Here is a 27,184-nt window from a genome sequence, read left to right as displayed (position 1 = left end):
CAGGACCAGTGAAAGACAGGACAGAGACAAAATTGATAGTACTCCCTCAGTGCAAACAGAACTTGCCCTGCGACAAATTTGCTCCTCTCTGGCCCTACTTTTAACATCCCTGCTCTCAAATTCCTATTTTTAGCAGCTTCTCATAAAAGGCATTCTTACTCAGAGAAGTGAATGTTAGAAGTGTTCATTTGAATGAAGCAAACAATTAAGCAACATCTTCCCTAAAGTGATTTTGTAAAAGTTATGGTTTAGTTTTCTTCCTAATTGCTTGGAAAAATCGGATTGGCGCAGGAAATGGGAAGGGTTGGCTAAAAGGAGTCAGCTGATGGGAAGCAGCCAGTAACTCCTGCTGCTGCTGACCTGCTGCAACTCCCAGGTTAAGAGGACAAGTGCCTCATTTGTAATCAAGTCTATATAAAACACAAAAGAGGCAGAAGGACAAACCTGGTTCATAAAGGCAGCAGTCTGTGACCAAAAGCAGCAGAGTCAGCAGCCAGTGTTTCACTCCTGATGAGAGCCCACTTGCAAAAGTTCCACTTGAGTACCTGCTGCAGAGCAGAGGCTGTTCTTCATTGATGTGTCAAACCATGACAGCCATACTTCTGTTGCTATTCAAAGAACAGGGATAAACTCCGGGGTTTGTTAGGTTTTAAATAGTTTCCAATTTCAGGCCTAATAGAAGGCAAAATGGAAAATATCACATGTAATAGGACTTAAAAATAGAAATACGGAAGAACACAATGTTATACTCATGTTACCTATTACTTTTTTCAGCTGAGCAAAGTCTTCACAAACACTATAAATACATATCTTTTTCCCCCAATGAAAATAATAATAAAAAAATCTGTCTTGTAACCTGAAAGAAAAGAGATAAAACCAAAGCAAACCTGATTCTTGTAAACAGAAAATGTTGCTTAAAAATTGAGTTTGGGGAGCATAAATATTTAATTGCCTTGAGCATGTCTTAGGAATTCACATTTACTCAAAATAGTGTCAAGAGCAAACAAAACTGCAAAACAATCTCTTTTAGTAGGAAATACCTTGTGAGAATCAAGTGTTTTCTTATCATCTTTCACTGTTTCACTTGATGTCTGAATCTTCTAACTCCAACTCCTAGAACAGCATCAGTGGGGGAGAGAGACAATGAACACTCCTTCTGTTATTTGACTGACTGCAAGGTTTTGACATGTAGAGTATTAATAAAAATAATTTATTCTCACAGGGTTTTGTCAGAATAACAAGCTGGTAGCTTTAAATATGGTTAAGAAAATTTTATGTATGTTAGGAAAAAACAAACAAAAAGAAACATTTGCAGTAGTAGGACAAAACCATCATAAAAAAGGTATATAGCAGATATACATATTTATATTCATATATATATATCTCCAATTTCCCAAAGCATTGCTCTAAGAATTAGACAAAACTGGCTACAAAATTCAGATTTTTTAGGTTATTTATTGACTGTAAAGTGAATCCTGACTGACAATAAATATCACTGGGGAACATTAATTATTAAATATACATTGTCCAATCTTTAACAAATCAACTTTAGTAAGAACAGTTTTAAATCTAAAAATAAAAACAATTTCCAAGACACTTATTTTAAGTAATTGCACTAAGAAATAGTAAGACCTTATATATAGTTAAATGACTAGCAGCCAACTCACATCATCATAGTAAGAATAATATATATGTACTGCAATTTTAAGTGTTATGACTTCAAGAACTTGTAGTAATAACCAAGCATTACTTGCTAAATAACACAAAATTTGTCTGATTAAGTCTGTTTAAAAGAATATGCAATGGGAATAACTAAGAGCTGAAATTAATGGTGTTAGCTTGTAAAGACAGAAATTTACTTCTTACAAGTAGGAAAACATGCAATATATTCCTATACTTAACACATGTTCGTAGTACAGACATTCCTGTTAATAAATTTCAGGTTAAAATTGACAAATGTGACATGTTCTACTATATGGAATTTCTTCAAGTGACTGTTGTTCCATCGGACAACACAAACTAAAAAATGTCCTGCCTCTCAGAAATATTATTCTGTTTCTACTCTTTACTTTATTTTTTTATTTTTTTTTTTCACTTTTAGAAAAACACAGATTTTTTTTTTTTTAGTATTAGAAAAATATAGGACAAAAACAAGGCTTAAGTTTTAGATAGGGAAGAGAGAATAAGGAGATGCTTTATAAGCTGAAATATTTTTCTCTTAAAGCTATGGAGATGGACAACCATGTTCTGAAAAAAACTCCTTTAATTCATGACAGAGTATATTGGGAAGCATGGAGTGTTCAAAGTGTGGATTTTGAGTAAAAAGTAGAGTAATTGTGATACAGTGAGGCGCTGGAACAGAGTGGAGTGAAGATTTGAGGCCTTGAGGGCAATGAGAAAACTGTTTTCCTGCGAAGCTCACAGAGACAGATGAAGAGGACTCATGGCCCATACACACCTCAGAGTGATGTGAAATGGGAGGAGTGAACTCATGGCAGATTTCCGGGCAGCTGGCATCAAACAAATAGAAAACTATAACAGAAATATTTTTCTTGTGAGAAACTCCATAGATTAGCAGAAGAAGATTTCTGTTTCTATACAAACACTGATAAAGAGACTCTAGCAAGAATTGGGACTGTTTTAAACACCAAAGTTCCAAAGTCTTTTGTCTCTATCTTGTCATGTGAACAAGGGAATGCTGGGTAGTGCGGGATAAAAGGGTTTTCTGAAAGTTTATTCTGGTGTTCTTATTCTTGTAGTTTTGTGAATAAACTTTCTTTATTCCTTTTAAGTTTTAAGCCTGTTTTGCTCTTGCTCTAATCCATATCTCACAGCAAGAAAAAAGTAAGTTTTCTAGTATTTTTTCAGTTACTGCTTTAAAACCACGACAACTGTGTTTTCACCATCACGTCAGATCAGCTCTTGGACTCACAGCTCACCGCAGACCTCGAAACAGGAGGCAAAGATCTGCACCACTTGGCCTTTCAGAACTTCTCACCCATCTATGACCTTTCTGGGGCCAGCTTCACAAAATGAGGGGGAAGCCATTCCAAAGAACACGACCAAGGAAATCACACAGCACTCGGGATTTGTTCCAGGCATCAAATTTTTAATGGATGATGTGAAGTAACACCGAAGCAATTCCTGTCCACAGAAAAAAAGATTTCAAATGGTTTTGTCTCAAGGACAATCACTGGAGGTTGAAAGTTTCTGGGGCTGAAAGTTACATGAGGTCCTCAACACTGAGCAATCAATATCCCCAGAGTCTAAACTGTGAAATTACTACCTGGGCAAGGAGAACATTTTCAGGATTTGCAACTCATCTCAAAGCCTCAGTAGAACTCAACCAGCAGAATTCCCCTGAGATGGCACTGTGCTCTGGAAGCCCTCAAATACTCACTAAAACAGACTTGACTTTCACTAGGACAGCTGCTCATGAAAATCTGGGGTAAAACCTATGGGAAGTGGCCATGTGCACGCATATTCCTTCTTCCCACAGCAGGCACAATCAAATCCTCCTTTGAATGGCCTCCAAGTTGAGCAGCACTCATTGGCACAGCCTCTTCTCCCACAGACAGGCCAGCGAGCAACACGGCAGCGCCAGCCAGGTGGGCAAGGACAAGAGAGAGCAGATGCCAACAAGGCTTGGAAGCTGGGCCAAGGGAGGTTTACGCTGGCCATTGGGAAGAACTTGTGCCCAGCGTGGGCCATCAGATACTGCAATGGCCTGACAGGGGCTGCTGGAGTCATCATTGTGGCACGGGTGCAAGGCAAGCCAGGCCGCAGCGCTCGGGCCCCGCTCTGCTGGCCATGCTTGCCGCCATGGCTCCCAGCTTGGACTCAACATTCTCTCAGGGCTCTCTGCAGCCAGGGCGTTCTGTGCTTCTGTGACATCACAGCATCTGGGGAAGGCACGCTGGCTGGCAACTGTCCCCAGCTGTTGCTGCGCCCCAGTGCCCAGGCACAGCTGCTCGCAGAGAGACGCCCAGAGCCTCGGTGCTGCTGGCAGAGCACTATGGCTGCTCACGGCTCCTCCGCGCTGCTGCAGCTTTACGTGCTGCTGCTCTTGGCTCATCCCCTCGACCCTGTGAGCAAACCTGAGCGCAGCACGGATGCCTCTCCTCTGCTTCTGGAGGATTGTCATCTGGACGAGTCGGACCCTGAGCGCATCCGGTGGGCGGCCAGGACATTCCTGCTCATCGACCTGCTCATCATAGGAATGGCCATGGGATGGTCGCTCGGAAAAAGAATTCAGAGACGCTGGCGAGAGGTGAGGAGGGGGGTGGGGGGTCAGGCAGGCGGGATGGGGCAGACCTTGAGGGCCTCTTGGGCACCCTTTGGCCAATGCCCTGCGGCAGAAGGGGCCTGAGCTCCTGGCTGGGGAATGCGGCCCAGGGGCTGAGCTCCATGGACAGCACCAAGCAGAGGCGGCAGAGCTCTGCCTGCTGCAGCCTCTTCCCCGGGCCAGCCCAGCCCAACTGGGCCCGAGTCTCTGTCTCCCAGGCCAAAGGCAGCCCCACAGGTGCCGGCCCCGCTCTGCCCCTCTGCCTCTTCCATGGGGATCCCTGTGCTTTGCCTTGCAGCGGAATCTCCAGAGCCCTTCGGGCCGTGCGGGGCCCCGCCGCCATCGAAGACAGGGCTGTCCCACGGAGCTGATGCAGCTGCTGATGGACAACCGCGACCTGATGCGGCTGCTCCTTCGCGACAGCCCTCAACCAACCACCAAGATGGCGGCAAAAGAGGGCAGTGACAGGAGACTCCGCACCTCCCCACAGCTCTGACCTCCAGCGTCGCGCTCCAGCTACAGAACCTTACGGGGAACGGGTGACCAGTGCCCAGCCCAGGCACTGCGACGTTCCCCACCTTACAAGTTAGCCACACCCCTGTTGTTGTTCGATTCCCCACCACGTTTCCCCCAAGAAGTTGACCTTTCCCTTAGTGTTCAGTTCTAAACAGTTGAAGCATTGAAGTTTCTTAGCCTTAAGATTCTTACCCCATAGTCTTCTAGTAACGTTGGATTGTAGATTTTAGAAGTAGTCAAGTGAATAAAGTTCACGTTTTCTACACGTTGCTGTGTCATTTTCTTGAGGTTGCACCTGAGACCTGGGGACTCCTTGAGAGATGGCTTTGCATGGCAGCTCCAGACTGCCTGCAATGGAGAGCCCCAGTGCCCCAGCAGGCTTTGCAAGAGCACGGAGGGCAGCGGGAAAGAAGAAGGTGGCCAATATTCACCTGCCTCCAGCTTCCAAGGAAGCTTGCAGTCAAGCCCTGTCTGCCCTTTAGGGGGGACCCTAAAGGCCCCGGCAGGCATCACCATGGCCCCAGGACGGGGGGCTTGCAGCACTCTGGGGCACCAGGAAAGGAGCAGGATCATCCCTGGAAAGCTGTCTGGAGACAAATCCAGAGACGTCTCCCCTGGCATCCAGGCAAGGGCTGAATACAGGCAGGCAATTAGATCCACAGGCTGCCTGGGCTATGGCACCAATCAGTCCTGCTTCATAGATTTCGGGGGGCGGGGTTATACATATATATATATATATATATATATATATATATACACGCATATATGTATATATGTATCTACATCTGTATTTAGTTCTTTGTATTTATCCTGTTGACCCTCAAATAGGATTAGATTTCATTTTCCTACAAAACAAAACATCCGTTTTTTGATTTTTAGGAATCAACCATCTGTGCTCCCACTTTAAATCACTTCTCTCAAACTCATTCTGCATCTTGCTCCTTTCCAGCACCATCAAATACCTCTGTTAAAATACAGAGCATCAGTGGAAGGACGACAATCTTGTTACTTGCTGAAGAAAGTTAACTTGGATGACATACCTGCTTTTAAAAATCCAAGAGGAACAAAACCTACACATCAGCTTTAGAATTTCAAAAGCTGCTTCCTCAACTCTTCCACACCACTTTACTCTTTGGGGACATTCAGCAGCAATACCAAACAAGCACAGAAAAGAAATGGAAGAAGAAATGCAGATAGTCAGCAGCTGACCACCTACCAAAATACATTTTAAATGCAGCTCCAAGTTCTCCAAGAGCAAGTTTGAAGTGTAAATGGAGACACTCACACAAAATTACTACCAGGTGGTACTTTTGGCATTTCCTTGGGCTTTCCTCTTCATTTTTTTTTTATCTCTCACCTAAGGCAAGAGAAAAAACCCCAAACAAACACAACCTTTCAGGCAGAGAAAAGATGTGGTTGCTCTTGAAGAAAGCATTTCATTCTGCCTGGAGAAGAAGCTGCTGGGAAAAATATTAGCTTTTAGCAAAATGGCACTGTGCTGTTGCACTTGTTCTAGCACTGGGAGAAAGAACAGGCCCGTCTGTAAGGCTCCTGCAGCTCACCCTGGCTGAGGGTCATTGACCACTGAGCACTGCAGGCATCACTGGCAACAACGATGGTGGAAAATGGGGAGGGAGCAGGATAAATAAATGTTTGCCATTGCCTTAGCCAAAAAAACCCCAGACATCAAAAGCAACCCACCCTCAAAACAAAGCTATGAAAATAGTTTGCCTCTGAATTTAAAGAACTTCAATTAACTCTATGATGTCTGCTTTTGGTTCAGCATTCATCAATCTGAATTTGAATATGCACAGGGTAATGAAAGGTAACTGAAGCTTAAAAATCATGTCTATTGACTTGTGCATAGCCTATACTGAAGCACATTAAAAAGCAGCGTTTTGCTTGAAATCTGCACGGTATTAACTTCATTCAGTCTTACACTCACTAGGTAATTAAATACATGAAGAAATAGATTTTTTTTTTTTTTATTAAGAATGCATTATTAATTAGGAAGGCATGGCTTTAGTAGAGTCTGCTGATACCAACATTACTCAGCTAAGTTCAAAGTATGAACACAAGAACTTGATGACAGAAGCAATGTTCATCAGAGCCTCAACAAGAAAGTTGCAGTTCCAAGTTTTTCAGATGTCCTACACTTGCTAAGGCATCTCCAGAAAGAGGAGTCAACTGAAAATAGCACAGGAAATTTGAAACCCATTTCTCTTTTTGTCTTTTTTTCCTGAACTTTCTTGTGGGCAACAGAAAACTCCTAATATGTGGAATGCAATGTAGTTTTTATGCCAGAGTCATGAGTCATCCCCTCAGTTCCAACCTGATCCAATGCTCACTTGAATCTTGGAAAGGCTCAAATCAGCAAGATGAAATTTCAATTGTATTCATGAAAGGAGCTCTTTACTCTCCATTCCCCTCCCTCCCCCAAATACATCAGCACCAAGTGAGAAAGGCTCAATTTGAAAAATAATTATTACACAATTAAACTTGGACATAGCTAGTTTGCTACAAGTTCCAGCAGACAGACAAACGAGAGCAGAATCAGAGGTTATCAACCTCAATAGAAATTCCAGCTCATGCTTTCCCCAAAAGCCTCATTTAATTTATCCAGGATTAAAAAATAAAAGAGAAATGAAAAAAACCACATAAAAGCATTTCACATAGTATATAGTGAAATGCTATCGTTTCCACCTGAAATATTCATCATCATTATTATGTTTTTCCATAGTAAATTACAAAGTCTCCTGCACCCATCTTCCCAATATCTCATTCTAAGTGCTTGCTACTTTAATCCCTTAGGAAGCAAAAGGAGCCTCAGGTGTCTCTGGATCAACAGAAACTAAACAACACAGCTTGACAAAGTATATTAAATTGTCAATCAACTCAATAAAGAACTCCCACTCCAGAGATAGCTATCACCAGCTGATGAATTTGGCTAGGGCAGGTTTAGTGAAGAAAAACTAGGTCTTTATTACCAAATCAGTTAGGAGTTGTTCTACCGTACTGCCCGTAGGATGGGAGTATAAACACCATATTCTTCACAGCCTCATCCACAAAGAATTCCACCTTCAAATTAAGGCTGCTTTGGAGTTGGACCAAACCAATGAAAACTCACTCATCAAACACAGTGATGGCAGCATGCTCAGTCTTTGCAATACAAAACTGGCAACTAACAGCACATTCCTGATCACATCTCCAAGGCTGAGTGTACAGAACTGCAGTGGTGGCCAGGCCCTCGCTGACTGCCAAACCTCCAGCCATCATCCCTTCCTCTCACAGCGACAGGGCAAAAAATAACAACAGCAGAAACTGGAAAGCTTAAGCTAAAATCACAAAGGTCATTGATGAAACAGACTGGAGTGCTTTAGAAACTAGCACGCAGACTTAGCTGAAAACAAATCTTATTGATCACCAATTACAATGAATACTTAATTCTGTTATTCTGCATTATTATTAGACAGTCAGAGGCAGCCAAGCTGACCTCAAGCATGCTGAAGCATCGGGGCCAGGCAGTGCACATCTTCCCAGGAGCTGATTTACCCATCGTTCTCAAGTGAATTCACCTGCACACAGCCCCACCGTACAACTGCTAGGCTGCAAAATAAAAAAATAGCTCTGCTTAAGAGTCAAACCCCAGGACATAGACCATATGAAAGGAAGAATGAAACCTGCAGCATTTGGTTGACCTTCAATGCCCTGAGAAGATGACAAATTCCCCAAGATGAACAAGTGCCCAAAATACAAAGCAAAGGACTGACTTTTAGGGATCAAATGTTAAATAGGCCTGCGAAATTGGAGTTGTTAGGTTGCACATGAAAGAAGGGAAAAAAGAAAAAACCACCCCAACCCTCAACTGCAATTTTACATCCCTCTTGGAAAATTTGCTTTAATAAGAGAGAGGAATGGATACAACCTTCCCCTCACCTGGAGATTTTAATCAATTCAAGCCATTTCAAATCTGGCAAGAAAGCCCTACCACAGTCCCCATCAAACAACATTGCCTTTCATTTTTGCTTCTCATGACTACTTCAGAGCAGTCTAAATAACAGCAAAGAAGGAAATTCAAGTTGCAATTCAAACACTAAGCTCTGGAATCCCACATTGCCTTCAAACACCTGCATGAAACACTAACTTCATGCTCTATGCTCCCTGCTTTCTTCTAGTTTACTGCACAGTGCATTATTTACATAAAACAGAATTTCTTCTGTGGGAAAGGCTTGCATGGTACTTCAAAGCCTGAATAAATCAGGGACTGCAGCTTGAACTAACAAAAAAATCATCCAAAAAATTCCTTTCAATATCTGCATTGTATTGCCTTATCATGCTACCTGTCTAGCTGAGTTATTCAGGTATCCACACCAGAAATGACAGACAATGTCTCTCTATGATGATGTGATGTTACTTCAAATGAAAAAAAACAATAAATAAAAATCACAGATTAATTTCCCATACAAATGATGACTCACTACTCCCAAATCCTTCCTTATAGCAGGATGCTCACTTCAGTCTGGAAGTCTTCATGTTGCAGCCTGCAGGAATCAGCTTATTTCCTGTCAAGGGCTGGAAAGCCTTACAGGAACTGGTTTTGGTTGAAGAACTTCTCCAAGGTGCTTACCTGTGGGACTTATCCAGGTAAGGGATGTTAGCTCCCTCTTCTTTGAGGTTCAGTGTCCAACCACTCCTACTGCTGGTAAGAAGAACAGAAGAAACATCTGCCCATAGCAAGGACTGCACTGGTGGGCAAAGTCCAAATTCCATCCTTCAGGGAAAAAGAAACAAAGACTGAGGAATTCATGTCTGTTCAAAATTTCATCCTTGACTACTGAAAGCATTGGAAGCACATGTGTATGTTTAAAAATGGAATTGTCCTCATTTAAGAATAAAAATAATTTCATCCCATCACCATTTTTCTTGGTCCAATCCTGAACTGCAGATCCAAACAGCTGAGAAAGCATGGAATAGTCTGCTGGACAGCATTAAAATGAGCAACTCCTGTATCTTCCTAAGATAAGAACACAAATCACAAAGAAAGGCACTCTGAGAAAAAATTTCTTAGAGGAAGACCTCAATTATTTTCCAGCAAGGCAGGTAATATGCATTTGGCTATTTGTTAGAAAAAAAACCAAAAAACAAACCTGTTTTTATACAAGATTTTACTCATATATTAACTATCACATATTTTGCAAAACAAAAAGAGACCACAGCAAAGTAAAATCCCAATTTTTTCCTATATTTAAGCTGTGATAGTATGTCTGAAATGGGAATCCAGAGCCTCACCAGATTAATATCACCACTTGGACCAGAGAATTTGCCATATCCACTTCTTCTGGTTTCGTTCAGTTGGAGCTTCTGTTTGTACAGTGATGATGGCTCTTGAACATTCTGGGATTTAAAGTAGTCCCTGAAGAGATGGCTGACAAAAATATGATGTTACTTTCAAGATGCTTTTTAATTATTTCTACCCTCATCCAGAACCTTCTGAGGAGACTTGAAGAATTTTGAGGAATTTTTCTTAGATTTTGTGGAAACTTGTGGAGGTTTTGTGGGATTTTTGTGTGATTTTGTGGGATATTGAGGCGATTTAGGGATCTTGAGGGATTTTTCATGTATTTTGTGGGAATTTGTGGAGATTTGGTGGGATATTTTTCTAGAATTTTGTGGTATTTTGAAAAGATTTAGGGAATTTTGTGGTGTTTTTTCTTGAATTTTGTGGGAAACGGTGCTGATTTTATGGGGCGTTTCTGGAATTTGGTCGAGTTTTCAGAAGATTTAGGGATTTTTATGGGATGTTCTGGGAATTGGTGGAGATTTTGTGGGACATTCCTGTGAATTGGTAGGGTTTTGAAATGAGTTAGGGAGTTTTGTGGGACTTCTCTGGAATTTGGTGGGGTTTTTCTGGAATTGTGTGGGATTCTGAGGAGACTTGAAGAATTTTGAGGAATTTGTTTTAGATTTTGTGGGAATTTGTGAAGATTCTGTGGGATTTTACTGGAATTCGGTGGGCCTTTTCCAGGACGTTGTGTGGTTTTGAGGACACTTGAAGAATTTTGAGGAATTTTTCTTAGATTTTGTGGAAACTTGTGGAGGTTTTGTGGAATTTTTGTGTGATTTTGTGGGATATTGAGGCGATTTCGGGATCTTGAGGGATTTTTTATGTATTTTGTGGGAATTTGTGGTGATTTGGTGGGATATTTTTCTAGAATTTGGTCGTGTTTTGAGAAGATTTAGGGAATTATGTGGGATTTTTCTTGGAATTTTGTTGGATATTGAGGAGATTTTGTGGGTGGTTTGTGGAACTTTGAGGGACTTTTCTGGAATTTGGTGAGATTCTGAAGAGAACTGACCAATTATCAGGGATTTTTCATGTATTCTGTGGGAATTTGTGGAGATTTGGTGGGATTTTTGTGGATTTTGGCCGTGTTTTGAGAAGATTTAGGGAATTTTGTGTGATTTTTCTGGGATTTTGTTGGGTATTGAGGAAATTTTGTGGGATGTTTTTGGAATTTGGTGGGGCTTTTCAAGAATTTTGTGGTATTTTGAAAAGATTTAGGGAATTTTGTGGTGTTTTTTCTTGAATTTTGTGGGAAACTGTGCTGATTTTATGGGGCGTTTCTGGAATTTGGTCGAGTTTTCAGAAGATTTAGGGATTTTTGTGGGATTTTTGTGGGATGTTCTGGGAATTGGTGGAGATTTTGTGGGACATTCCTGTGAATTGGTAGGGTTTTGAAATGATTTAGGGAGTTTTGTGGGACTTCTCTGGAATTTTGTGTGTTTTTTCTGGAATTGTGTAGGATTCTGAGGAGACTTGAAGAATTTTGAGGAATTTTTCTTAGATTTTGTGGAAACTTGTGGAGGTTTTGTGTGATTTTTGTGTGATTTTGTGGGATATTGAGGCGATTTAGGGATCTTGAGGGATTTCTCATGTATTTTGTGGGAATTTGTGGAGATTTGGTGGGATATTTTTCTAGAATTTGGTCGTGTTTTGAGAAGATTTAGGGAATTATGTGGGATTTTTCCTGGAATTTTGTTGGATATTGAGGAGATTTTGTGGGTGGTGTGTGGAACTTTGAGGGACTTTTCTGGAATTTGGTGAGATTCTGTAGAGAACTGACGAATTATCAGGGATTTTTCATGTATTCTGTGGGAATTTGTGGAGATGTGGTGGGATATTTTTCTAGAATTTGGTAGAGTTTTGAGAAGATTTAGGGAATTTTGTGGGATTTTTCCTGGAGTTTTGTTGAATACTGGGGAGATTTTGTGGGATGTTTGTGGAACTTTGAGGGACTTTTTAGGAATTTGGTGAGATTCTGTAGAGAACTGACGAATTATCAGGGATTTTTCATGTATTCTGTGGGAATTTGTGGAGATTTGGTGGGATTTTTCTGGAATTTGGCCGTGTTTTGAGAAGATTTAGAGAATTTTGTGGGATTTTTCTTGAATTTTGTTGGATATTGAGGAGATTTTGTGGGATGTTTGTGGAACTTTGAGGGACTTTTTAGGAATTTGGTGAGATTCTGTAGAGAACTGACGAATTATCAGGGATTTTTCATGTATTCTGTGGGAATTTGTGGAGATTCGGTGGGATTTTTCTGGAATTTTGGTTGTGTTTTGAGAAAATTTAGGGAATTTTGTGGGATTTTTCTGGGATTTTGCTGGGTATTGAGGACATTTTGTGGGATGTTTCTGGAATTTGGTGGGGCTTTTCAAGAATTTTGTGGTATTTTGAAAAGATTTAGGGAATTTTGTGGTGTTTTTTCTTGAATTTTGTGGGAAACTGTGCTGATTTTATGGGGCGTTTCTGGAATTTGGTCGAGTTTTCAGAAGATTTAGGGATTTTTGTGGGATTTCTGTGGGATGTTCTGGGAATTGGTGGAGATTTTGTGGGACATTCCTGTGAATTGGTAGGGTTTTGAAATGATTTAGGGAGTTTTGTGGGACTTCTCTGGAATTTGGTGGGGTTTTTTCTGGAATTGTGTGGGATTCTGAGGAAACTTGAAGAATTTTGAGGAACTTGTTTTAGATTTTGTGGGAATTTGTGAGATTCTGTGGTATTTTACTGGAATTTGGTGGGCCTTATCAAGGACTTTGTGTGGTTTTGAGGAGACTTGAAGAATTTTGAGGAATTTTTCTTAGATTTTGTGGAAACTTGTGGAGGTTTTGTGTGATTTTTGTGTGATTTTGTGGGATATTGAGGCGATTTATGGATCTTGAGGGATTTTTCATGTATTTTGTAGGAATTTGTGGAGATTTGGTGGGATATTTTTCTAGAATTTGGTTGTGTTTTGAGAAGATTTAGGGAATTTTGTGGTGTTTTTTCTTGTATTTTGTGGGAAACTGTGCTGATTTTATGGGGCGTTTCTGGAATTTGGTCAAGTTTTCAGAAGATTTAGGGAATTTTGTGAGATTTTTCCTGGAATTTTGTTGGATACTGGGGAGATTTTGTGGGATGTTTGTGGAACTTTGAGGGACTTTTCTGGAATTTGGTGAGATTCTGTAGAGAACTGACGAATTATCAGGGATTTTTCATGTATTCTGTAAGAATTTGTGGAGATTCGGTGGGATTTTTGTGGATTTTGGCCGTGTTTTGAGACGATTTAGGGAATTTTGTGGGATTTTTCCTGGAATTTTATTGGATATTGGGGAGATTTTGTGGGATGTTTCTGGAATTTTGTGGGGCTTTTCAAGAATTTTGTGGTATTTTGAAAAGATTTAGGGAATTTTGTGGTGTTTTTTCTTGAATTTTGTGGGAAACTGTGCTGTTTTTATGGGGTGTTTCTGGAATTTGGTCGAGTTTTCAGAAGATTTAGGGATTTTTGTGAGATTTTTGTGGGATGTTCTGGGAATTGGTGGAGATTTTGTGGGACATTCCTGTGAATTGGTAGGGTTTTGAAATGATTTAGGGAGTTTTGTGGGACTTCTCTGGAATTTTGTGGGGTTTTTCTGGAATTGTGTGGTTTTGAGGAGACTTGAAGAATTTTGAGGAATTTTTCTTAGATTTTGTGGAAACTTGTGGAGGTTTTGTGTGATTTTTGTGTAATTTTTTGGGATATTGAGGCGATTTAGGGATCTTGAGGGATTTTTCATGTATTTTGTGGGAATTTGTGGAGATTTGGTGGGATATTTTTCTAGAATTTGGTCGTGTTTTGAGAAGATTGAGGGAATTTTGCGGGATTTTTCTTGAATTTTGTGGGATATTGAGGAGATTTTGTAGGATGTTTGTGGAACTTTGGGGGACTTTTCTGGAATTTGGTGAGATTCTGTAGAGAACTGATGAATTATCAGGGATTTTTCATGTATTCTGTGGGAATTTGTGGAGATTCTGTGGGATTTTTGTGGATTTTGGCCGTGTTTTGAGTTCCCTCAAAACCACACATAGTCCTTGAAAAGGTCCACCAAGTTCCAGAAAAATCCCACCGAATCTCCACAAATTCCCACAGAATACATGAAAAATCCCTGATAATTCGTCAGTTCTCTACAGAATCTCACCAAATTCCGGAAAAGTCCCTCAAAGTTCCACAAACATCCCAAAAAATCTCCCAATATCCAACAAAATTCCTGGAAAAATCCCACCAAATTCCCTAAATCTTCTCAAAACACGGCCAAAATCCACAAAAATCCCACCAAATCTCCACAAATTCCCACAGAATACATGAAAAATCCCTGATAATTCGTCAGTTCTCTACAGAATCTCACCAAATTCCAGAAAAGTCCCTCAAAGTTCCACAAACATCCCACAAAATCTCCGCAATATCCAACAAAATTCAAGAAAAATCACACAAAATTCCCTAAATCTTCTCAAAACACGACCAAATTCTAGAAAAATATCCCACCAAATCACCACAAATTCCCACAAAATACATGAAAAATCCCTCAAGATCCCGAAATCGCCTCAATATCCCACAAAATTCCACAAAAATCACACAAAACCTCCACAAGTTTCCACAAAATCTAAGAAAAATTCCTCAAAATTCTTCAAGTCTCCTCAAAACCACACAAAGTCCTTGAAAAGGCCCACCAAATTCCAGTAAAATCCCACAGAATCTCCACAAATTCCCAAAAAATCTAAAACAAATTCCTCAAAATTCTTCAAGTCTCCTCAGAATCCCACACAATTCCATAAAAAACACACAAAATTCCAGAGAAGTCCCACAAAACTCCCTAAATCATTTCAAAACCCTACCAATTCACAGGAATGTCCCACAAAATCTCCACCAATTCCCAGAATATCCCATAAAAATCCCTAAATCTTCTGAAAACTCGACCAAATTCCAGAAACGCCCCATAAAATCAGCACAGTTTCCCACAAAATTCAAGAAAAAACACCACAAAATTCCCTAAATCTCTTCAAAATACAACAAAATTCTTGAAAAGCCCCACCAAATTAGAGAAATATCCCACAAAATCTCCCCAATATCCAAAAAAATTCAAGGAAAAATCCCACAAAATTCCCTAAATCGTCTCAAAACACGGCCAAAATCCACAAAAATCCCACAGAATCTCCACAAATTCCCACAGAATACATGAAAAATCCCTGATAATTTGTCAGTTCTCTACAGAATCTCACCAAATTCCAGAAAAGTCCCTCAAAGTTCCACAAACATCCCACAAAATCTCCTCAATATCCAACAAAATTCAAGAAAAATCCCACAAAATTTCCTGAATCTTCTCAAAACACAACCAAATTCTAGAAAAATATCCCACCAAATCTCCACAAATTCCCACAAAATACATGAAAAATCCCTCAAGATCCCTAAATCTCCTCAATATCCCACAGAATCACACAAAAATCCCACAAAACCTCCACAAGTTTCCACAAAATCTAAGAAAAATTCCTCAAAATTCTTCAAGTCTCCTCAGAATGCCACACAATTCCATAAAAAACACACAAAATTCCAGAGAAGTCCCACAAAACTCCCTAAATCATTTCAAAACCCTACCAATTCACAGGAATGTCCCACAAAATCTCCACCAATTCCCAGAACATCCCACAAAAATCTCACAAAAATCCCTAAATCTTCTGAAAACTCGACCAAATTCCAGAAACACCCCATAAAATCAGCACAGTTTCCCACAAAATTCAAGAAAAAACACCACAAAATTCCCTAAATCTTTTCAAAATACCACAAAATTCTTGAAAAGCCCCACCAAATTCCAGAAACATCCCACAAAATCTCATCAATACCCAACAAAATCCCAGAAAAATCACACAAAATTCCCTAAATCTTCTCAAAACACGGCCAAATTCCAGAAAAATCCCATAAAATCAGCACAGTTTCCCACAAAATTCAAGAAAAAACAACACAAAATTCCCTAAATCTTTTCAAAACTCTACCAAATTCCAGAAAAATCCCACCAAATCTCCACAAATTCCCACAGAATACATGAAAAATCCCTGATAATTCGTCAGTTCTCTACAGAATGTCACCAAATTCCAGAAAAGTCCCCCAAAGTTCCACAAAACACCCACAAAATCTCCCCAGTATCCAACAAAATTCCAGGAAAAATCCCACAAAATTCCCTCAATCTTCTCAAAACACGACCAAATTCTAGAAAAATATCCCACCAAATCTCCACAAATTCCCACAAAATACATGAGAAATCCCTCAAGATCCCTAAATCGCCTCAATATCCCACAAAATCACACAAAAATCACACAAAACCTCCACAAGTTTCCACAAAATCTAAGAAAAATTCCTCAAAATTCTTCAAGTCTCCTCAGAATCCCACACAATTCCAGAAAAACCCCACAAAATTCCAGAGAAGTCCCACAAAACTCCCTCAATCATTTCAAAACCCTACCAATTCACAGGAATGTCCCACAAAATCTCCACCAATTCCCAGAACATCCCACAGAAATCCCACAAAAATCCCTAAATCTTCTGAAAACTTGACCAAATTCCAGAAACGCCCCATAAAATCAGCAGTTTCCCACAAAATTCAAGAAAAAACAACACAAAATTCCCTAAATCTTCTCAAAACTCTACCAAATTCCAGAAAAATCCCACCAAATCTCCACAAATTCCCACAGAATACAAGAAAAATCCCTGATAATTCGTCAGTTCTCTACAGAATCTCACCAAATTCCAGAAAAATCCCTCAAAGTTCCACAAGCATCCCACAAAAATCCCACAAAAATCCCTAAATCTTCTGAAAACTCGACCAAATTCCAGAAACGCCCCATAAAATCAGCACAGTTTCCCACAAAATTCAAGAAAAAACACCACAAAATTCCCTAAATCTTTTCAAAATACCACAAAATTCTTGAAAAGCCCCACCAAATTCCAAAAACATCCCACAAAATTTCCTCAATACCCAACAAAATCCCAGAAAAATCACACAAAATTCCCTAAATCTTCTCAAAACACGGCCAAAATCCACAAAAATCCCACCAAATCTCCACAAATTCCCACAGAATACATGAAAAATCCCTGATAATTTGTCAGTTCTCTACAGAATCTCACCAAATTCCTAAAAAGTCCCTCAAAGTTCCACAAACATCCCACAAAATCTCCTCAATATCCCACAAAATTCAAGAAAAATCACACAAAATTCCCTAAATCTTCTCAAAACACGACCAAATTCTAGAAAAATATCCCACCAAATCTCCACAAATTCCCACAAAATACATGAAAAATCCCTCAAGATCCCGAAATCGCCTCAATATCCCACAAAATTCCACAAAAATCCCACAAAACCTCCACAAGTTTCCACAAAATCTAAGAAAAATTCCTCAAAATTCTTCAAGTCTCCTCAAAACCACACAAAGTCCTTGAAAAGGCCCACCAAATTCCAGTAAAATCCCACAGATTCTCCACAAATTCCCACAAAATCTAAAACAAATTCCTCAAAATTCTTCAAGTCTCCTCAGAATCCCACACAATTCCATAAAAACCCCACAAAATTCCAGAGAAGTCCCACAAAACTCCCTAAATCATTTCAAAACCCTACCAATTCACAGGAATGTCCCACAAAATCTCCACCAATTCCCAGAACATCCCACAAAAATCCCACAAAAATCCCTAAATCTTCTGAAAACTCGACCAAATTCCTGAAACGCCCCATAAAATCAGCACAGTTTCCCACAAAATTCAAGAAAAAACACCACACAATTCCCTAAATCTTTTCAAAATACCACAAAATTCTTGAAAAGCCCCACCAAATTCCCGAAACATCCCACAAAATGTCCTCAATACCCAACAAAATCCCAGAAAAGTCACACAAAATTCCCTAAATCTTCTCAAAACTCTACCAAATTCCAAAAAAATCCCACAGAATCTCCACAAATTCCCACAGAATACATGAAAAATCCCTGATAATTCGTCAGTTCTCTACAGAATCTCACCAAATTCCAGAAAAGTCCCTCAAAGTTCCAGAAACATCCCACAAAATCTCCCCGGTATCCAATAAAATTCCAGGAAAAATCCCACAAAATTCCCTAAATCTTCTCAAAACATGGCCAAAATCCACAAAAATCCCACCGAATCTCCACAAATTCCCACAGAATACATGAAAATACCCCTGATAATTCGTCAGTTCTCTACAGAATCTCACCAAATTCCAGAAAAGTCCCTCAAAGTTCCACAAACATCCCACAAAATCTCCTCAATATACAACAAAATCACAGAAAAATCACACAAAATTCCCTAAATCTTCTCAAAACACGACTAAATTCTAGAAAAATGTCCCACTAAATCTCCACAAAATCCCACAAAATACATGAAAAATCCCTCAAGATCCCGAAATCGCCTCAATATCCCACAAAATCCCACAAAAATCAAACAAAACCTCCACAAGTTTCCACAAAATCTAAGAAAAATTCCTCAAAATTCTTCAAGTCTCCTCAAAACCACACAAAGTCCTTGAAAAGGCCCACCAAATTCCAGTAAAATCCCACAGATTCTCCACAAATTCCCACAAAATCTAAAACAAATTCCTCAAAATTCTTCAAGTCTCCTCAAAACCACACAATTCCAGAAAAAACACACAAAATTCCAGAGAAGTCCCACAAAACTCCCTAAATCATTTCAAAACCCTACCAATTCACAGGAATGTCCCACAAAATCTCCACCAATTCCCAGAACATCCCACAAAAATCCCACAAAAATCCCTAAATCTTCTGAAAACTCGACCAAATTCCAGGAACGCCCCATAAAATCAGCACAGTTTCCCACAAAATTCAAGAAAAAACACCACAAAATTCCCAAAATCTTTTCAAAATACCACAAAATTCTTGAAAAGCCCCAGCAAATTCCAGAAACATCCCACAAAATGTCCGCAATACCCAACAAAATCCCAGGAAAGTCCCACAAAATTCCCTAAGTCTTCTCAAAACACGGCCAAAATCCACAAAAATCCCACCAAATCTCCACAAATTCCCACAGAATACATGAAAAATCCCTGATAATTTGTCAGTTCTCTACAGAATCTCACCAAATTCCAGAAAAGTCCCTCAAAGTTCCACAAACCACCCACAAAATCTCCTCAATATCCAACAAAATTCCAAGAAAAATCCCACATAATTCCCTAAATCTTCTCAAAACACGACCAAATTCTAGAAAAATATCCCACCAAATCTCCACAAATTCCCACAAAATACATGAAAAATCCCTCAAGATCCCTAAATCGCCTCAATATCCCACAAAATCACACAAAAATCCCACAAAACCTCCACAAGTTTCCACAAAATCTAAGAAAAATTCCTCAAAATTCTTCAAGTCTCCTCAGAAGGTTCTGGATGAGGGTAGAAATAATTAAAAAGCATCTTGAAAGTAACATCATATTTTTGTCAGCCATCTCTTCAGGGACTACTTTAAATCCCAGAATGTTCAAGAGCCATCATCACTGTACAAACAGAAGCTCCAACTGAACGAAACCAGAAGAAGTGGATATGGCAAATTCTCTGGTCCAAGTGGTGATATTAATCTGGTGAGGCTCTGGATTCCCATTTCAGACATACTATCACAGCTTAAATATAGGAAAAAATTGGGATTTTACTTTGCTGTGGTCTCTTTTTGTTTTGCAAAATATGTGATAGTTAATATATGAGTAAAATCTTGTATAAAAACAGGTTGGTTTTTTGGTTTTTTTTCTAACAAATAGCCAAATGCATATTACCTGCCTTGCTGGAAAATAATTGAGGTCTTCCTCTAAGAAATTTTTTCTCAGAGTGCCTTTCTTTGTGATTTGTGTTCTTATCTTAGGAAGATACAGGAGTTGCTCATTTTAATGCTGTCCAGCAGACTATTCCATGCTTTCTCAGCTGTTTGGATCTGCAGTTCAGGATTGGACCAAGAAAAATGGTGATGGGATGAAATTATTTTTATTCTTAAATGAGGACAATTCCATTTTTAAACATACACATGTGCTTCCAATGCTTTCAGTAGTCAAGGATGAAATTTTGAACAGACATGAATTCCTCAGTCTTTGTTTCTTTTTCCCTGAAGGATGGAATTTGGACTTTGCCCACCAGTGCAGTCCTTGCTATGGGCAGATGTTTCTTCTGTTCTTCTTACCAGCAGTAGGAGTGGTTGGACACTGAACCTCAAAGAAGAGGGAGCTAACATCCCTTACCTGGATAAGTCCCACAGGTAAGCACCTTGGAGAAGTTCTTCAACCAAAACCAGTTCCTGTAAGGCTTTCCAGCCCTTGACAGGAAATAAGCTGATTCCTGCAGGCTGCAACATGAAGACTTCCAGACTGAAGTGAGCATCCTGCTATAAGGAAGGATTTGGGAGTAGTGAGTCATCATTTGTATGGGAAATTAATCTGTGATTTTTATTTATTGTTTTTTTTCATTTGAAGTAACATCACATCATCATAGAGAGACATTGTCTGTCATTTCTGGTGTGGATACCTGAATAACTCAGCTAGACAGGTAGCATGATAAGGCAATACAATGCAGATATTGAAAGGAATTTTTTGGATGATTTTTTTGTTAGTTCAAGCTGCAGTCCCTGATTTATTCAGGCTTTGAAGTACCATGCAAGCCTTTCCCACAGAAGAAATTCTGTTTTATGTAAATAATGCACTGTGCAGTAAACTAGAAGAAAGCAGGGAGCATAGAGCATGAAGTTAGTGTTTCATGCAGGTGTTTGAAGGCAATGTGGGATTCCAGAGCTTAGTGTTTGAATTGCAACTTGAATTTCCTTCTTTGCTGTTATTTAGACTGCTCTGAAGTAGTCATGAGAAGCAAAAATGAAAGGCAATGTTGTTTGATGGGGACTGTGGTAGGGCTTTCTTGCCAGATTTGAAATGGCTTGAATTGATTAAAATCTCCAGGTGAGGGGAAGGTTGTATCCATTCCTCTCTCTTATTAAAGCAAATTTTCCAAGAGGGATGTAAAATTGCAGTTGAGGGTTGGGGTGGTTTTTTCTTTTTTCCCTTCTTTCATGTGCAACCTAACAACTCCAATTTCGCAGGCCTATTTAACATTTGATCCCTAAAAGTCAGTCCTTTGCTTTGTATTTTGGGCACTTGTTCATCTTGGGAAATTTGTCATCTTCTCAGGGCATTGAAGGTCAACCAAATGCTGCAGGTTTCATTCTTCCTTTCATATGGTCTATGTCCTGGGGTTTGACTCTTAAGCAGAGCTATTTTTTTATTTTGCAGCCTAGCAGTTGTACGGTGGGGCTGTGTGCAGGTGAATTGACTTGAGAACGATGGGTAAATCAGCTCCTGGGAAGATGTGCACTGCCTGGCCCCGATGCTTCAGCATGCTTGAGGTCAGCTTGGCTGTCTCTGACTGTCTAATAATAATGCAGAATAACAGAATTAAGTATTCATTGTAATTGGTGATCAATAAGATTTGTTTTCAGCTAAGTCTGCGTGCTAGTTTCTAAAGCACTCCAGTCTGTTTCATCAATGACCTTTGTGGTTTTAGCTTAAGCTAAAAATCTAGTTTCTGCTGTTGTTATTTTCTGCCCTGTCGCTGTGAGAGGAAGGGATGATGGCTGGAGGTTTGGCAGTCAGCGAGGGCCTGGCCACCACTGCAGTTCTGTACACTCAGCCTTGGAGATGTGATCAGGAATGTGCTGTTAGTTGCCAGTTTTGTATTGCAAAGACTGAGCATGCTGCCATCACTGTGTTTGATGAGTGAGTTTTCATTGGTTTGGTCCAACTCCAAAGCAGCCTTAATTTGAAGGTGGAATTCTTCGTGGATGAGGCTGTGAAGAATATGGTGTTTGTACTCCCATCCTACGGGCAGTACGGTAGAACAACTCCTAACTGATTTGGTAATAAAGACCTAGTTTTTCTTCACTAAACCTGCCCTAGCCAAATTCATCAGCTGGTGATAGCTATCTCTGGAGTGGGAGTTCTTTATTGAGTTGATTGACAATTTGATATACTTTGTCAAGCTGTGTTGTTTAGTTTCTGTTGATCCAGAGACACCTGAGGCTCCTTTTGCTTCCTAAGGGATTAAAGAAGCAAGCACTTAGAATGAGATATTGGGAAGATGGGTGCAGGAGACTTTGTAATTTAGTATGGAAAAACATAATAATGATGATGAATATTTCAGGTGGAAATGATAGTATTTCACTATATACTATGTGAAATGCTTTTATGTGATTTTTTTTCATTTCCCTTTTATTTTTTAATCCTGGATAAATTAAATGAGGCTTTTGGGGAAAGCATGAGCTGGAATTTCTATTGAGGTTGATAACCTCTGATTCTGCTCTTGTTTGTCTGTCTGCTGGAACTTGTAGCAAACTAGCTATGTCCAAGTTTAATTGTGTAATAATTATCTTTCAAATCGAGCCTTTCTCACTTGGTGCTGATGTATTTGGGGGAGGGAGGGGAATGGAGAGTAAAGAGCTCCTTTCATGAATACAATTGAAATTTCATCTTGCTGATTTGAGCCTTTCCAAGATTCAAGTGAGCATTGGATCAGGTTGGAACTGAGGGGATGACTCATGACTCTGGCATAAAAACTACATTGCATTCCACATATTAGGAGTTTTCTGTTGCCCACAAGAAAGTTCAGGAAAAAAAGACAAAAAGAGAAATGGGTTTCAAATTTCCTGTGCTATTTTCAGTTGACTCCTCTTTCTGGAGATGCCTTAGCAAGTGTAGGACATCTGAAAAACTTGGAACTGCAACTTTCTTGTTGAGGCTCTGATGAACATTGCTTCTGTCATCAAGTTCTTGTGTTCATACTTTGAACTTAGCTGAGTAATGTTGGTATCAGCAGACTCTGCTAAAGCCATGCCTTCCTAATTAATAATGCATTCTTAATAAAAAAAAAAAAAAATCTATTTCTTCATGTATTTAATTACCTAGTGAGTGTAAGACTGAATGAAGTTAATACCGTGCAGATTTCAAGCAAAACGCTGCTTTTTAATGTGCTTCAGTATAGGCTATGCACAAGTCAATAGACATGATTTTTAAGCTTCAGTTACCTTTCATTACCCTGTGCATATTCAAATTCAGATTGATGAATGCTGAACCAAAAGCAGACATCATAGAGTTAATTGAAGTTCTTTAAATTCAGAGGCAAACTATTTTCATAGCTTTGTTTTGAGGGTGGGTTGCTTTTGATGTCTGGGGTTTTTTTGGCTAAGGCAATGGCAAACATTTATTTATCCTGCTCCCTCCCCATTTTCCACCATCGTTGTTGCCAGTGATGCCTGCAGTGCTCAGTGGTCAATGACCCTCAGCCAGGGTGAGCTGCAGGAGCCTTACAGACGGGCCTGTTCTTTCTCCCAGTGCTAGAACAAGTGCAACAGCACAGTGCCATTTTGCTAAAAGCTAATATTTTTCCCAGCAGCTTCTTCTCCAGGCAGAATGAAATGCTTTCTTCAAGAGCAACCACATCTTTTCTCTGCCTGAAAGGTTGTGTTTGTTTGGGGTTTTTTCTCTTGCCTTAGGTGAGAGATAAAAAAAAAATGAAGAGGAAAGCCCAAGGAAATGCCAAAAGTACCACCTGGTAGTAATTTTGTGTGAGTGTCTCCATTTACACTTCAAACTTGCTCTTGGAGAACTTGGAGCTGCATTTAAAATGTATTTTGGTAGGTGGTCAGCTGCTGACTATCTGCATTTCTTCTTCCATTTCTTTTCTGTGCTTGTTTGGTATTGCTGCTGAATGTCCCCAAAGAGTAAAGTGGTGTGGAAGAGTTGAGGAAGCAGCTTTTGAAATTCTAAAGCTGATGTGTAGGTTTTGTTCCTCTTGGATTTTTAAAAGCAGGTATGTCATCCAAGTTAACTTTCTTCAGCAAGTAACAAGATTGTCGTCCTTCCACTGATGCTCTGTATTTTAACAGAGGTATTTGATGGTGCTGGAAAGGAGCAAGATGCAGAATGAGTTTGAGAGAAGTGATTTAAAGTGGGAGCACAGATGGTTGATTCCTAAAAATCAAAAAACGGATGTTTTGTTTTGTAGGAAAATGAAATCTAATCCTATTTGAGGGTCAACAGGATAAATACAAAGAACTAAATACAGATGTAGATACATATATACATATATGCGTATATATATATATATAAATATATGTATAACCCCGCCCCCCGAAATCTATGAAGCAGGACTGATTGGTGCCATATCCCAGGCAGCCTGTGGATCTAATTGCCTGCCTGTATTCAGCCCTTGCCTGGATGCCAGGGGAGACGTCTCTGGATTTGTCTCCAGACAGCTTTCCAGGGATGATCCTGCTCCTTTCCTGGTGCCCCAGAGTGCTGCAAGCCCCCCGTCCTGGGGCCATGGTGATGCCTGCCGGGGCCTTTAGGGTCCCCCCTAAAGGGCAGACAGGGTTTGACTGCAAGCTTCCTTGGAAGGTGGAGGCAGGTGAATATTGGCCACCTTCTTCTTTCCCGCTGCCCTCCGTGCTCTTGCAAAGCCTGCTGGGGCACTGGGGCTCTCCATTGCAGGCAGTCTGGAGCTGCCATGCAAAGCCATCTCTCAAGGAGTCCCCAGGTCTCAGGTGCAACCTCAAGAAAATGACACAGCAACGTGTAGAAAACGTGAACTTTATTCACTTGACTACTTCTAAAATCTACAATCCAACGTTACTAGAAGACTATGGGGTAAGAATCTTAAGGCTAAGAAACTTCAATGCTTCAACTGTTTAGAACTGAACACTAAGGGAAAGGTCAACTTCTTGGGGGAAACGTGGTGGGGAATCGAACAACAACAGGGGTGTGGCTAACTTGTAAGGTGGGGAACGTCGCAGTGCCTGGGCTGGGCACTGGTCACCCGTTCCCCGTAAGGTTCTTTAGATGGAGCGCGACGCTGGAGGTCAGAGCTGTGGGGAGGTTCGGAGTCTCCTGTCACTGCCCTCTTTTGCCGCCGTCTTGGTGGTTGGCCTCCTCGGCTGAGAGCTGTAGCGAAGGTGCAGCCGCATCAGGTCACGGTTTTGCCTGAGCAGCTGCATCAACTTGGTGGGACAGCCGAGTCTTCGATGGCGGCGGGGCCCCGCACGGCCCGAAGGGCTCTGGAGATTCCGCTGCAAGGCAAAGCACAGGGATCCCCATGGAAGAGGCAGAGAGGCAGAGCGGGGCTGGCACCTGTGGGGCTGCCTTTGGCCTGGGAGACAGAGACTCGGGCCCAGTTGGGCTGGGCTGGCCCGGGGAAGAGGCTGCAGCAGGCAGAGCTCTGCCGCCTCTGCTTGGTGCTGTCCATGGAGCTCAGCCCCTGGGCCACATTCCCCAGCCAGGAGCTCAGGCCCCTTCTGCCGCAGGGCATTGGCCAAAGGGTGCCCAAGAGGCCCTCAAGGTCTGCCCCATCCCACCTGCCCCTGACCCCCCACCCCCTGCCTCACCTCTCCCCAGCGTCTCTGAAATCTTCTTCCAAGGGCCCATCCCATGGCCATTCCTATGAGGAGCATGTCAATGAGCAGGAGTGTCCTGGACGCCCACCAGAGGAGCGCAGAGTCCTTCTCCTCCAGGTCGAAATCCTCCGGAACCAGAGGAGAGGCACCCGTGCTCCTCTCGGGTTTGCTCACAGGGTCGAGGGGATGGGCCAAGAGCAGCAGCACGTAAAGCTGCAGCAGCGCGGAGGAGCCGTGAGCAGCCATAGTGCTCTGCCAGCAGCACCGAGGCTCTGGGCGTCTCTCTGCGAGCAGCTGTGCCTGGGCTCTGGGGCGCAGCAACAGCTGGGGACAGTTGCCAGCCAGCGTGCCGTCCCCAGAGGCTGTGATGTCACAGAAGCACAGAACGCCCTGGCTGCAGAGAGCCCTGAGAGAATGTTGAGTCCAAGCTGGGAGCCATGGCGGCAAGTATGGCCAGCAGAGCGGGGCCCGAGCGCTGCGGCCTGGCTTGCCTTGCACCCGTGCCACAATGATGACTCCAGCAGCCCCTGTCAGGCCATTGCAGTATCTGATGGCCCACGCTGGGCACAAGTTCTTCCCAATGGCCAGCGTAAACCTCCCTTGGCCCAGCTTCCAAGCCTTGTTGGCATCTGCTCTCTCTTGTCCTTGCCCACCTGGCTGGCGCTGCCGTGTTGCTCGCTGGCCTGTCTGTGGGAGAAGAGGCTGTGCCAATGAGTGCTGCTCAACTTGGAGGCCATTCAAAGGAGGATTTGATTGTGCCTGCTGTGGGAAGAAGGAATATGCGTGCACATGGCCACTTCCCATAGGTTTTACCCCAGATTTTCATGAGCAGCTGTCCTAGTGAAAGTCAAGTCTGTTTTAGTGAGTATTTGAGGGCTTCCAGAGCACAGTGCCATCTCAGGGGAATTCTGCTGGTTGAGTTCTACTGAGGCTTTGAGATGAGTTGCAAATCCTGAAAATGTTCTCCTTGCCCAGGTAGTAATTTCACAGTTTAGACTCTGGGGATATTGATTGCTCAGTGTTGAGGACCTCATGTAACTTTCAGCCCCAGAAACTTTCAACCTCCAGTGATTGTCCTTGAGACAAAACCATTTGAAATCTTTTTTTCTGTGGACAGGAATTGCTTCGGTGTTACTTCACATCATCCATTAAAAATTTGATGCCTGGAACAAGTCCCCAGTGCTGTGTGATTTCCTTGGTCGTGTTCCTTGGAATGGCTTCCCCCCCATTTTCTGAAGCTGGCCCCAGAAAGGTCATAGATGGGTGAGAAGTTCTGAAGGGTCAAGTGGTGCAGATCTTTGCCTCCTGTTTCGAGGTCTGTGGTGAGCTGTGAGTCCAAGAGCTGATTTGAAGTGATGGTGAAAACACAATTGAACCTTTTTGCAGCAGTGTGGATGGATAGAAGCAAAGCACAGCACGGCTGGCAGCAGCAAATGAATTAAAATGCATCCCTGGAATATGTTTCTTGGATTGTTCTTCTAGTATTGTGGTAGTAATTTTGATGTCTGAGTAGTGAACAAGCAACAAGTAGTGAACACGTGATTTGTAGTCAGTTTTCTATTTCTTATGTAGTGGAGAGTATGGATGCTAGCTTTGGAGCAGGCTGCAGAGA

General features: G+C 41.3%; 1 protein-coding gene across 1 annotated transcript; it reads left to right on the top strand.

Moving 5' to 3' along the window:
• Positions 1 to 3,958: 3,958 nt before the first annotated feature.
• On the top strand, positions 3,959 to 7,017 carry LOC147653722 (uncharacterized). The gene is made up of 4 exons (XM_086886244.1): positions 3,959 to 4,270; positions 4,584 to 4,870; positions 5,090 to 5,426; positions 5,751 to 7,017. The coding sequence occupies exons 1-2, from the start codon at positions 4,016 to 4,018 to the stop codon at positions 4,779 to 4,781; spliced, it is 453 nt and encodes a 150-aa protein (XP_086742370.1). The 5' UTR covers positions 3,959 to 4,015; the 3' UTR covers positions 4,782 to 4,870; positions 5,090 to 5,426; positions 5,751 to 7,017.
• The last annotated feature ends 20,167 nt before the right edge of the window (positions 7,018 to 27,184 follow it).

The sequence above is a fragment of the Cyanistes caeruleus genome, chromosome 4 (assembly GCF_971803275.1).
Source record: "Cyanistes caeruleus chromosome 4, bCyaCae1.hap1.1, whole genome shotgun sequence".
Lineage (NCBI taxonomy): Eukaryota > Metazoa > Chordata > Aves > Passeriformes > Paridae > Cyanistes > Cyanistes caeruleus.
Note: the sequence above shows the minus strand (reverse complement) of the source record. Positions and strands in the feature narration are given on the sequence as shown.